We start from the raw sequence: 14,071 nt of genomic DNA on the forward strand, positions 1-14,071 counted from the left end.
TGTGGAGAACAGTGATCCTCATGCCCCTAATAGAAAGGGACTGCTCCTGCTGCTTTCTGTTGTGAGGGGAAAGGTTCAGCATTTTGCCACCTAGGATGGGATAACCAGCCAACATATGTGTTAGTGATGATGCATGAGCCCCCAAAGGTTTGGTGGTTCTATTCAACTAAGCACTTTGATTTCATATACTTCACTGAGCTTCTTGGACCTGCAAAAATTTGGGTGGAAGCCTCAGGTGCGTCTGGTACACTCTATTTCTGGTCAGGCTGAAAATACTCAAACAGAAAAGCTGTTCCTCATGATTAGTTTATCACTTATGTTTCTGGTTCTGGCTAAAACTACAACAAAATGCAGAGGCAACAGTAAAAATAAACCAAAAAGTTAACTGAACTTTTATGAATCTTCAAAAAAAGCATGTGTGTGTTCAGGATTGGGTTGGTTTGGGTTGAAGTTGGGTCAGTACCTGGTTTATTTGAATAGGTTTCCTTATCCCCAGTATGTATCTTCCTTTTTTGCAAATTCAGGCAGGTATTTTTAATGAATATTATACATTATCAGCTTTCTGAAATTTCACTTATACTGTCATATATTTTGCTCTGTAAGGAAAATGTCAGCTTTTCCAGAGAGGCGGGCATCTCCTCAGCAGTTGAGATGGGGAGTGAAGGAGATCTTTCAATTAGCGTGCTGGCTGGTGAAATCATGCCCAGCTTTTGGCTATAATAAAGGTTAGTTATATAAATCAGGTTCGTGTTCTACTCCTTTCTGTTCATTTGCATAGTATCCAGTGGGGGTGTTAGAGGTGGTGTCAATCAGCTGGGATGAAAGAGACGTCTGGAAGCTAAAGCTCTTTCTTTGTAGCTACAGTAGACTTCCGATAATCTGGCACCTTTGGGACCCAGGGGGTGCCGGATTATCGGATATGCCGGAGTATCAGGAGGGGCGGCGCTGCAGGACCAACCCGGCAGCACCCCAGCTGCTCTGCCCCATGGCTTCCCCAAGTCCGCCGCTGCTGAAACTGATGAGCAGAGGACTTGGGGAAGCGGCGGGCAGAGCAGCTGGGGTGCTGCCAGATTGATCCTGCAGCGCCACCCCTCACCTCACCCCCTCTCCTCCACCACTGTTTGCAGCTCCAGCTGGCCTGTAGCAGATGGCTGCGCGGGGCTTTCCCCCGCCTCCCTGCAAAATGGTGAAGGGTTCACCCCTCGCTGTGCCGTTCCCCGCTGACCCCGCCCCCCAGCCGGCCCCAGTGTGGGTCCGGGCAGACCCGTCACAGGGGTATAATCCCCTTCTCCTCTCCTTCCCTTCCCTTTCCCGGCTTTTGAGCGTGCGTGGGGCTCACAGGAGCTCCAATTGTCCGGCTGGCTGGAGCACTTCCAGGTTCCAGTTGGTGCTGGACTATCAGGAGTGCCAGACTACTGGATGCCGGATAATTGGAGTTTTACTGTATCATGGGTAACAGGAAACAACAACATTGGCTTGATTCTAGTGTTAATCAGACATAACTACATTGAAATAAATGAAGTGATACCATCAGTGGAATTCAGCTTTCCCCTGGAGAAACTTTCTTCTTAGGAGGAAAAAGGGACATAGTCTCCATGTTCATATACAAATAGACTTGGTCCCCACAGACTCCAATGGGAATCCTAACTCTTCCCTGAAGGAACTTCTTCTTTTGGGCTGAGAAATGAATGTTTTTCCTTCTCTGGGCATCTCACTCTGACTGTAACCAGAAAGAGATGTGGGTCTGAGCAAAATGCCTGACCTTCTTGGCTCTGCAGTGAAAAGAAGGGCAACAGGAATGTCTAACACCAGCTAATTACTTGGTACTGTACCATGTGGCTCAGAAGGAACTAAGTCTTTCAGCCTGCACAGAACAGGTATATATTTGAGCTGGATGACTGGAGTTCCTGCAGAGACAAAGGCCAATTGTTCCCCCTACAGGAGGAACCCCGCTCTATTTGAGGACAGCATATGTTTGTGGGATACAACTGTAAGATACTGAACTAATGCTGTACTGTTGATATGGGCATCCTAACCAGCTTAAATAGTCATAGTGTGAACCGTGCGGAGCTTGTATGGCTTGGGATGGGCTTTGTTTAGGGCAGGCATGTGTTACTGAAGTGTGGAGGGTAGAGTCTGCACAGACTCCAATAGCACAAGAGGCTTATGGTTGTGCAGCCCTGTCTCATAAGATATCCTCTGCTGCCACCTTATGGCCATTTCATGGCACTACTAAGGCATTTTAGATCTTACCCACAAAAGCTCACGATTCTGTATATTTTGGTTAGTCTCTAAAATCAACGAATGGTCCTGTGGCAACTTAAAGTTACAGACTAACACAGCTACTCCTCTGATACATATTCAGAGCTCTGCATGAACACAGGGCATGATCCTGCACTACACACTCAGGCAAATCCTCATTATCATCCACTAAAATATACACAGTGGCAAAGGCCTAAGTGTTTAGTGGGGAGGGATAATGGACAGTGGACATGATATGCACAGACAGATTAATGAATTAACACCAACTCTGAAATTATACTCTAGAGACATGTGGGATTTATCTCAGTATTAGTCAAATAGAGCTGGCATGAGGTAGAAACAGATGAAGTAATTGCTTAGTGCCCTGACTGGCTCCGGGGCAGGGAATCTGAGGGTATGTCTACACTACCCTCCTAGTTCGAACTAGGAGGGTAATGTAGGCATACCGCACTTGCAAATGAAGCCCGGGATTTGAATTTCCTGGGCTTCATTTGCATAAGTGGGGAGCCGCCATTTTTAAAACCCTGCTGGTTCGAACCCCGTGCAGCGCGGCTACACGGGGCTCGAACTAGGTAGTTCGAACTAGGATTCCTATTCCGAATGAGGTGTACCGGTAGTTCGGAATAGGAATCCTAGTTCGAACTACCTAGTTCGAGCCCCGTGTAGCCACGCGGCACGGGGTTCGAACCAGCGGGGTTTTAAAAATGGCGGCTCCCCGCTTATGCAAATGAAGCCCGGGAAATTCAAATCCCAGGCTTCATTTGCAAGTGCGGTATGCCTACATTACCCCGCTAGTTCCAACTAGCGGGGTAGTGTAGACATACCCTGATTTACTTTTTTACTGTGTGTTGTGGGGGAAAGGGAGGGAGGAAATATTCTTGCTTACAGCCCCCAAATGGACAAGCTCTGCCAAAATTCAATTATCCTGTGGCAGTGGTTCTCAACTATTTTTATAGTAGAACTCCTTCTAATCAAGCTAGGATTTAGTCATGATTAGTTAGCCTAATCAAATTAGCACTCTGGGAAGCTCCAGGGTATTGACATATGCTTATGATCCCTCCAAAGGGGTTATGAGTTGAAGGCTGAGACATCATGCTTTAAAAGATAGGGACAGAGATAACGAGTCAAAGAATTAGGAGGAGGTTGGTTGCCTTTATTACCTTGCCTCTGTGGCACAATGTGACATCAGCACAAGAATGCAAATGCCCTTGCATCACTGACATATCATGGCACAATGTATGAACATTTTGAAGTGGTTTGACACAATATGCCAGCCCCTGGTTATGTTTCAGCATCAGTCATGACTGTAGGCCTGTCATCCATGTGATGGCATAAGAACCTGCTTTTTTCAGATGTATCAAACCACAAACACAACTGCGTACTTAGCTTAGATTCTCCATCCATAATCCCATCTGCCCCCACTGCTATCAAACTGTGTTAGTGATTGAATGTCTTGTCCCTCTTCCCCAGCAACACTCCTCCTCCCTCAAGCGCTGTTCCTGCTCCACACACTGTGCTGCAAGCCTCTCCTTGTGCTCTGCAATCTGTTGGTGCCTTTCCATCTGCCGGGGATTCTTTCCCCTTTGGCAGCGCTGCCACTTGTTGGTCCCATCCGGGATGTCCACCATAAGCTCTTCATGGAAATGCTTCCTCTCTCCCCACTTGTGACCATTCGAAATTCCAGGCACCTACTGGACTGTGGCTGGGTGGTAGAGGTGGAAGGGCCTGAAAGCAGCCACCACACACAGCGCACTGTTATCTCAGTACTTCTGAAAAGATTCAGAGTATCCACAGAAAAAGTGTGGCGTGTATCAAGGCCACAATTAATCGCACCGTAAAACTCAGCTCCAAAACATTCTCGGTGTCTATGCATAATCATCATCAAAGCCCATAGAGTGGGATGGGAGAATGAGAGATTCCCACAGCTTATTGGAGGAGAGGTCATAAGGAAATGGGAAACTGCGGATGGATGAGGATTCGTGAAGCTCGCTGAGTGGGGCCCAGCATGTGCTACTTTGCAAGGGGTCTTCAAAACCCTGGGGTCATCCCTCTTCAGGGTTGTGCAAGCTGCTTTTTACAGGCTGTGAGGGAGTCTCCCTCCTCAAACCAGGACTGCTTCTCAAAACTAGCTCATATGGAAGTGCTAAATGGAAATAGGACATATAGCCTCTCACACCACAGGCACTCATTGGAATCCAGCCAGTCAGCAGGGTCTGGAATTTGCTATCTTCTGCTTCTGTTCTGTGACGTGTAATATGAGCTGGTGGGTCTCAGTCTAGTCACAGTGCATTTATGGGACATGGGACCATGCCATCTTCAACTTTGGCCAGTATTTTGGCCTTTGTTGGCTGTCTCAGAAAACAAGGCTGGGAACAGCAGTCTCTTGTTTGGTGGGGAGCAGCTGGCAAGCCAGGCTTGGTTGCGTGGCTGTCAGGCACCTTTCCCAAGCAATATATTAATTTACAGTATCTATGAAAAAGGATTAGAGCGGGATGGGCAGCAGTATGGTTTTAGAGGCTGGGGCAGGGTGGGAGAAGAAGGGGTTGGGCAGCTGTGTTATCTGTGGTGCCAGATGGGTTTTGAACCAGGGAGGCATCTCAGTTCTGCCTTTATCAGAACCCTGCATTCCTTTCAGTGAGCATTCAGCCTTTGGCTGGAGATAGGTTGTTTCACTCAACCTCATCTTGCCATTTAAAGCAACAGAAGAAGATGTCTTGGATGCCTCAACAGTCTGAGTCTCCTCTTCTTTTGGACTATTAATGGGATTTAAACAAGGCCTGACATAAGGAATCTTCATGAGACAGAAGGAAAAGAAAGAAGATGATAGGAAATCTCAGCATTAAGTGACCTGATACAGGACAGGTGAACACATACCGACTGGAACTGGGGTGGGGGAGAAACTGTCCTTTAAAGGACCCAGATCATTTATTTTGGACACCGTTTTTACCAAATTTATTTCAAACGAGGAACTACTATGACTGATTTGTCCTCACCTTGGCTCTAAGTTAGTAGCCTTCAAACTACAGCTGAAGTCCGATGAATGATCCCAGCTCCGGGAAAGGAAAAGAAAGAATATTGGCTCTTATCTGAGTGTCAATTTCACATTGCAGATTTGCTGGAATTCAATTTATGACATTAAAAGAGAAAAGAAGAAACTGAGAGAATCCCCCTCTTCTGGTTCTGTAGGAGTTCAATGTCCTATAGCAGCTCTCCTGTGGATTCTGGGATGACAATTCATCTACTGGTCTGCCTGCTGGTGCTGATCTTCCCCCTGCTGGGGCTGAAAAAAGGAGAAAAGGTTGTGTTTTCTTTGAAGTTGTAAAGTTACTCAGGCTATGTGTAGACTATGGAGTTTTTCTGGGATATCAGAGGTATCCCGGAAAAACTCCGCCACGTCTAGGGAACGCGTCTGCTCTTCTGACATTTTTTGCAGAAGAGCAGAAGTGCTCCTTCAGAAGCCCTGTCTTCCTCATTTCACAAGGAAGAAGGGCTCTTCCAAAAGAGGAGGTTTTCCGAAATGTGGCCCAGTGTAGATGGGCCAAATTAAAGAAAAGCCTTTTCCGAAAAAACAATTGGAAAAAGGTATGCAAATTGCAGAGTGCAATTTGTGTACCATTTCCGATAAAAAGCTGCAGTCTAGATGTAGCCTCAGAGAAAATGGCTGATCTAAAGACCACTAAGGATGATGAGTGTATTTCCATTCTCTTCTGTGGGCTTTGAATCAAGTATAATGTAGGAACTACTTTGCTTTGACTTGATCTGTTCCATTTCTCACTTTCTCTAACCCTGCTGAGAAATGCCCTCCATTTTCAAGTCTCATGTTTTCCAGGGGATGTTTGTGGTTGAGCCTAAGGAAATGCCCCAATCAATACAGTCTTTCTTAGATGGTACAGGTATGTTTTTGTTAATTTTTCTATCCCATGGGACTGTATCTGGGATTCTTCCCAAAAATATTTCAGATACTGTGGGTAGAGAAGTTGTGTCTGAAAACTGTGAAGTCCACGCTACTAATTCCATGGGCCTGGTCAGTGCCTTCATTTAGGTGCCCTTTTTCAAGTGAGAAGTGAGAATGAATATTCATGGTGAATTCAGTCTCTGCTTATATTCAGTCAAATATTAAATAACTGGATATAATGTTTAGTCAAAGCCCACTTAAAACTCCAACAGTGAAAAAAGTGATCAATGATATCGTCACATGCATTATGTCCCCTGCTTTTGACATTTGCATTTTCACATCAAAAGCTATGAATGGGACACATCCAGACTACTTAATTAGCTTCATTAACGCTGGTGCTACACTTGACAGGTACCTGCTTTTTCTGTTATATATATCTTGCATTCTGTTATGCCTAATGAACTCCAACTTGCCTAATGAAATGGGTTTAGCCACAAAAGCTCATGATTCCATATATTTTTGTTGGTCTCTCATCTGCCACAGGACTATTTGTTTTTTTTTAAAGTTACAGACTAACACAGCTACTCCTCTGAGACTTTTTGCATTATGATATTTGTTCATGGAAGGTTTTCAGAAAAAGAATTGATATCAATAGTTAATCAGCAGCACAAACTCACAAACTGAACACACTAGATATTATTTTCCTGTTATGGGGCCCAGCTATATTGTATTTAGAATATTATATATCAGAGATCTGGCCACACACAAGACCCCATTATGCTGGACACTGTATGAACATAGAACAAAAATTCACTCCATGGGCTGAAGAGTTTACAATCTAAGATAAGAGACCACAGATAGATACAGACAGGGGAGTAAATAGAAACAATGAGACAGTAGTGATCAGCATCATAGGCAGTGATCTGAGCATACCAGCAACCTAACCATTGTCAAGTGTTCACTTGCATTCGTCCAGCTGGCTCCACTAGAATGAATGATATGAGTATAGGCTATTTATGAGATTTAGGATTATTTTTATCCCAAATTATGTAAAAAAAGCCCTTCAGATAAAACATCTACTTCAATTCAACAGGTTAAAAATTGATTTTTTTATGCCATGAAAAATCATGTCATTTTGATTTTTTTGTCCTGAATCAGGACAAAAAGCCAAAAATCCATACTTTTTTATCTTATAAAATTCCAAAACAAAAATAAATTTGTTTCAGTTCTGTCAAAGGATTTTGTTTCAATTTTATCCCTTTTTAACTTTTAAAATACAAAATAAAGTAAATTTTGAAATGAAAAATGAAATCATAACATTCTGAAAATGTCAAAATATTCCAAATTGTCATTTTCAAAACTTTTTTTTTCATTTTTTCCCATCGGTAACATTTCATTGGAATCAATGTGATTTTATGAAAAAAATTCAGATTTGTTGAGAGGATGTTTTCCAATGCACAACTGTTTTGACAAAAAAATAATCCAATGAACTCTAAGCAGGACAATAGGAAGAAATTCAGCTCTCAAGTGCGCTCCCACAGCATTACACAATTTATATATTGCATTATAGGTTCCTTTATTTTCTACCAAAGCGCTGGCCAAGCGGAGTTAGATTACCTATGGTCTACCCAACTATTTCTGTCCACCCACCTTTCTTTCTTATGTGGTGCAGCAGGGAATATAAGGGAGTGGAGACACTGGAGATATAGTTACTTTCACCTGTCAGAGCTGAGATGAAGTGGTATGGGTCTCCAACAGCATATCTGTGCATTTGACCTGGTAGTGTGCAGAAAGCTTCATGAGTAATGTCTTCTCTGCACCTAGCATAGGAAACAAAATATCAGTGGCAACCTCAGATTCAAGGCACAATTTGGGGAGACGGTGGATGCGCAACAGCTGTGCATACTGGGATGCTGCTTGCTTTTCTTCACATTCCCCTCTCTATCAGGAGGAAGGAGAAAGTACACGGATTTCAGAATTACTCCTCTGTCCCCTCCTTTCACCAGCCAGGAGAGAGAGGCATGCAGAGAAGCTGTGTACTTTCTCCTTGCTCCCTGATAGTCAGGGGAATGAGAAGAAAAGCAAGCAGCATCCCAATATGCACAGCTGCTGTCCCCCTTCCCTCTTGAAATGGTGTCCTTGCTCAGATCCATAGCTCTGAGCTGACTAGTCCCTCACCTCAAGTCTGTGAGAAACTGTTTAGAGCCTAGGTGAGTGTTCTACCATATCCCAAATTTGAGTCCAGGTGAATGCTCCTTTCTCCAGCCCCATCAATGTGTCCTAAACTCTTCTCCTCTGGCTATTGCATGCATTCCCAGCCTACCTATGAATTTGCCTCAGTGAAATGATGGCAGTATCCTGGGCAATATTCTCTTACCGGGAAACTGGTGCAAATGTCTAAGGTTGCATATATGCTGTTGACAAGCTCAAAATGGGTGCAATATTGGTCTGTACTCATTGTGTTGAGAAATTTTAATGTTGCATCATGCACTCTGTGATCTCTGTAGCAGGACAAAAACAGTAGGGAACTCTGCTGTACAAATACACACATACTAACGGTCACATTCTTGAGGATAAATGGGTATTACCTTTATGTTGCAGGCCACATCCCACATTGTCATGGATATGGCACCAGATTCCTTTGATGACCAGTACCAGGGTTGCCGTGAGCAGGTCAGGGAGGAACTGGATCGAGGAGACTACTTTCAGAAGGAATTGGGTAGTAACAAGAACTATTCCAGCATCTGGGAGAAAGCAAAGCTGGTCTGGTCAAAAAACCCAAGAGCTCTGCTAAGGGAGATGCAGGAGAATCACGCTGTAGCCCTCACGGCTTACACCATGAACACCTCGCTGCACTCTGATTTAAACTGGGCTGTGTCCAGAGCTGGGAGATCCCCAGAGCACTACAATCATAGCTTCCCCTTCAAATACCTCCACTTTTACTTGACAACAGCCGTTCAACTGGTGAGGAGATGGAAAAGTGGCACCTCTAGAAGAAAGTGCTACCGGGTGCACCGGGGGGTAAAAGGCCTGTATTTTGAGGCGGAGATAGGCACTAAAGTGCGGTTTGGCCGCTTCACTTCCACTTCACTCCTCCGGAAGGAAGCCCAGAGATTTGGGAACGAAACAATATTCACCCTGATGACTTGCTCAGGGGCGCTTGTGCAAGACTTCTCCCACTACTTCTCTGAGAGGGAGGTCCTCATCCCACCCTATGAGATATTCCAGGTCAGAAACTTCAGCCAAACACCAAGTGGTAACCAGCTCTATCTGCGATCTGTGGGAAATTACAGCCAGTACAATTGCCAGCTCCTGAAAGGTACGGTATGTAGAAACTCTCATAGTGGAGATCCAGGAGGGTCTTGCGCTGCACCTTGAGAGCTCACCCTGCTGTACCACATTTCATATTTCAGGCCTAGTATCTCCCTTGGGGGCAGAAGAAGCCAGGAATGTGCTCTTGCTGAGCGTGCACTGTGTTTTCTGGCTGCTGTGAAAGGTGGTGGAAGCAAGCAGACTTTTTTTTTGCACGTGTGTACAGGTTAAAAGTTCTTCCAGAAGCTGCTTGTAAAGGAACCTGGGTCTAACCAGATGTCCTTCCTCCATGCTTCCATTACTCCCACCTAGATTCCCTTAGCCAAATCCTAGCATGATGCTGGAGTTGCAAGACATGCAGAGCCATCTGCAATGGGATTCCAAATGTGCTTACAGTGGTGCAGATTAAATAGTGTGAGCAAAAGTGAAAGGTTTTGTTTTGGGGTGTCTGTAAGAATTACATCCCGGACAGCATTAATTGACAATCAGCCAGAAACCTTGGTTTCACAGGGGAACTGTCTTGTGGCTCACAGCAGGAAAACAAGATGGCCACTGGCAAAAAGCCCCAAAGGCCTTTCTTAAAGGGGCCATGCTGGTTTTTTTTTTTAATTGGTTTTTTTGTTTAATAACGGTGGGGGTCCTTTTTTTTTGCTCAACAACTTTGGTGTCCCTCTTTTTCTCCTCAACAGATTTTTTCCCCTGGTGTGTTTTTTTTTTGGAGGGGGGAGGGGGTTGGTGTTTGGTATTTTTGGTTAAACCATCTGGGAACCCGAAAGCACACTGATTCTATTCACACGGTTGATGCACAGTAGCAAGTTGTTGCTCCAGTGTAGATATCAGTCAATAAGAACGGTGCTAAACATTCCTTCCTAACTCCTTTCACAGCATTGATAGAAGACACACACACACACACACAGAGGCAACAATTTGCAGAGAATGACCTTTCCATAGTTCAAGTTGCAATCAATTTCCATTCTAAAGATCTATTTTGACACTCTTGTAAGTCTGGTTTGAAAAATGAGTTGAGCCTGAAAATACATGCATATATATTTTGTTGCAGAAAGCACTGAGCCCAGATGTTCTTCCATAATGTCAATGGTAATATTTGCCATTATCTTTAATTCTAGGCACTGTGTGTGTATGTTTCTTTCAATAATTGGCATGTAAAACCCATCTTTGTTTAGCTGCCATGATACAGGCCTAGGGTTTTTGGAGGTATAGGACCGGAATTTTAGCCCCAGCTCAGCAGGTGCATGTAGTGTGGAATGGAGAGATGAAAGTAAAGTTGCATTCACCATGGCATTGTAAGTTTGATTTTGATTCCCATTGAAATGTCAACACAAACAAAAATCTTTCACTCTTTTAAGGCTAAATCTTATTGTCAGTTAGAATGTATTAGGGAAATGATGACTGAGATTTGTTTTACTTTAATATGGCTCTGGAACAAGGTGGTAGGATTTTTGTTAAACATATTAAAACTAATGATGTAACCATATTGCTTAACCAGTTAACCAATAAAGGAGGTGAGTGGGGGAGGGGACTGATCTAGCCTGGCTGGAGCAGCCCTGCCTCACGCTGGAGGCAGGGGCTACTTACTCTAGCTGGGCTGGAGCAAACTTCTGCCTGTGGTAGGTAGGGAGTTGCTCAAACCCCCACTGGTTAACTGGTTAAATCGTCACGTCCCTAGATAGAACCCTGCATACATCTGCTGAGTAAATTCTATTTAATCATTGTGGCAAGTGAGGATTAACTCCATCTGGGTACAAACCAGGTGGCAGAGATTCTCTGGGCAGGACTGGGGTCTTGCTCAGAAAGGTATCGGCAGGGAAACCTTAGAAACAGCCCATTCTGAGCTGAGGTTTATGTTGTGCTATTATTCCAACTACCAATACAGTCAAACCTCAGGAAGAAATATGTTTGGACTATATGTATTGAATTCTGGGCAAATACTTGGGTTTGTTGTTGTTGTGGCTGTTTGGTTTTCATAATCTGAACCTGTTCACCTGAATGAGTGTTTTTATTCATTTAAAATACTTTATGAGGAAATTATTGTTCTAGGGAGGAGACATGTTACCATGTGCATCAAAGCTGTGGGCTGAATTTCTAAAGGACACCTCTTTTGATTCTTTTGCAGCTTCAAGCAGCAAGAACTACATCCACAATCCTCCTATTGCTGCCTTTCTTTCTTGTGTGATCTGTGCTTTCTTCTACTCTACCAGACAATGACTCTTTCCCTGATCACAGAAGGATTCATGTGCTGTGTAAACCAGAGTGAGTTATGAGTGTGAGGGATTTACAGCTAACCAGCCACAGAGATAACTGACACTATAAGGTGCTGAACACCTCCTGTGAATTTACCTCTAACTTCTCCTGAATTCAATGAGTTGCTCAGAATTTCAAAGGAAGTGTTTAATACCTAGCAAAATTAGGACACTTAGTGTGTATTCAGACTAGGAAAGTAATGGGTCTGTGTGCTTACTGAAGAGCATGGCAGCAACGCCAGTCATCTAGTGATGTAATCTGCAGGGCTTTGGATATAGCCACACAATAGGAATTCCTGAACCACAATAAACCTTGTACTGCAGGGCTACTCAACAGGCGGCCCACAGGCCGCATGTGGCCCGGGGCCTGTTTGTTTGCGGCCCGCAGTGCAATTTGGTGGAGCCAAAACCAAAAAGTAGTAAATATAATGGTCTTTGATTGATTTGCGTTTTAGTAGTTAAATTCCTGGACTATCAATGCTCATTAAAAGTGCCATCATATGGGTGAAAATAGATATGAGAAGAGAGCGATTAAGGCAATAAGCTGACCTCGAGGCTGCGAGAACTGCCCTGGCTGGCACCCATGTTGATACGATCACACACAGTCCCTGGGAGAGGAATCTCCCACTGAGAAAAGAATCCCCAGTACTTCCAATTTAGTTATCTCTCTTACAAGTGTAAATTAAGTTCACAACTCCCTTGTAAGAACTGGTCTCACAAAAGACAGACCAGCACCATTTGGCATCACAGATAAGAAAGAGAAACACGTGACCCCATGGGTATAAAGATGGGTCCAGCAGCACACTCACTTTGAGTGTCAATCAGACAGATCCGTTGGGGCATCTCTCAGTCTTTCCTGGACTGCCCGCTGTGAAGGGATCCTGTATTCTAGCAGCTAAAATCTGAGATGTAATAGGCTCTTCCTATAAACCCAGGATACACACTGCCCTGACCGTCGGCTGACAGAAAGTAACAGAAAACACATTAGTTTCTGAGATCATACATTGGTGTGAAAGAGCTTCTGCAAATCCCTTTCATGAGTTATGTTTCTTTAGTTTACTTGCCCCAACACAAAAGTTTAGTCTCATAATAATATTTGCCCTTATACAATTCCTTCCATTCCAGCATTTCAGAGTGGTGAACATTCATTCCTAAATGTACCCTCACAACGCATCTTTATGATAGGGAAAAATCTGCCAGATTCACAGAGAACCTGAAGCAAAGAGAAATTAAATGATTTACCCAAAAGCTGCACACAAAGCCTGTGGCAGACTATAAGATTATTTTTCACTCTGCCCCAGATTATCCAGAAACTTCTCATCTCAAATCACAGTGATTTACTATTTTTTGTTGGTCAATCAGATGAAAATCTTACCATGGTGGTACTGTCAATACCATAGTTTATTTCAATTTTAATTTCTGTTAGCTAACCACTATAACCTGACCTGCCAAACTGAATTGCTGCTATCAGAATACTCTAAAAAGCTTTCTCGGAAAGTTCAAACATACTTATTAAAATAGAAACTGTTTCAGATTTTGGTTATTACATTTTATTTCCCATTGATTTTTCTTTAATCAAGGTTTTAAATTAACAAAGCAAGAAGACTTCACCTTGATTCCTTAGTTCAATGTTCAAATCTAGACACCAAAGGTGATTGCAGAAATTATTGTGGGTTCAGCAATTAGCCACAACCTTCTCTTGTTTCTTTGTGCAACTTCTCTTGGTGTAAGAAAAGAGGCATATTTCTAACTCACAAACAGTTGCTGTATGGATTACTGCAACTTGTCTGTTATCAGTGAGATATAGACCTCAGCCAGTTTAACAATGCACTGGAAAGATTCACAAGATGGTCTCAGCACTCTGACAGCCTCCTCCAGAGAGTCGGCGGTTATTTTCAGGATGTTTGTAGAAGCGTGTCCCCAAAGGACAGATTTCAAGAAGTTGGAAAATGAGAAGGAAGTTGATGTACTGCGAGGTCTAGCTTCTTCAGCCTTACTCCCGGAAGGATTGTGCTCAGTAGTAGTTGGAAATATTTTGGCAATTTCATCGTGACTCATCAGAAGGTCAACCACTCGGAGGGACAGGGCAGGGGAAGTCGCTATATGACGAATGGCAGTCTCTATAGTCTCAGGAAGATTGCTATGTTTCAGTAGTACGGCAGCCACTGGGCCAATGATACTTCCTAGGATCCCCTTATAATTTTCATAAAGATCTTTCAGGACAGTAATCTTCTCCTGCAGAGACGTGATGGGTCCAGCAATCTTAGTGTACAAGCAGTGGCTGATGCTCTTCTGCACGTCTTTGTCTTTCATTTCCACAACAGACTGCATCTCTTTCAGC

The 14,071-nt window shown here is 43.7% G+C and overlaps 2 protein-coding genes across 3 annotated transcripts; one reads left to right on the top strand and one right to left on the bottom strand.

Moving 5' to 3' along the window:
* Positions 1–601: 601 nt before the first annotated feature.
* Positions 602–11,739, top strand: ART4 (ADP-ribosyltransferase 4 (inactive) (Dombrock blood group)). 2 transcript variants are annotated; one of them, XM_075934618.1, is made up of 3 exons: positions 602–725; positions 8,759–9,476; positions 11,604–11,739. In XM_075934618.1, the coding sequence occupies exons 2-3, from the start codon at positions 8,777–8,779 to the stop codon at positions 11,693–11,695; spliced, it is 792 nt and encodes a 263-aa protein (XP_075790733.1). In that variant the 5' UTR covers positions 602–725; positions 8,759–8,776; the 3' UTR covers positions 11,696–11,739. The 2 variants fall into 2 exon arrangements, with proteins under 2 accessions (XP_075790733.1, XP_075790722.1); XM_075934607.1 differs by lacking the exon at positions 602–725 and adding an exon at positions 3,070–5,560.
* A 1,764-nt stretch (positions 11,740–13,503) lies between these two features.
* C1H12orf60 (chromosome 1 C12orf60 homolog) lies at positions 13,504–14,061 on the bottom strand. The gene has a single exon (XM_075927578.1). The coding sequence runs from the start codon at positions 14,059–14,061 to the stop codon at positions 13,504–13,506; it is 558 nt and encodes a 185-aa protein (XP_075783693.1).
* Between the last annotated feature and the right edge of the window lie 10 nt (positions 14,062–14,071).

This window comes from Pelodiscus sinensis, chromosome 1 (assembly GCF_049634645.1).
Source record: "Pelodiscus sinensis isolate JC-2024 chromosome 1, ASM4963464v1, whole genome shotgun sequence".
NCBI lineage: Eukaryota > Metazoa > Chordata > Testudines > Trionychidae > Pelodiscus > Pelodiscus sinensis.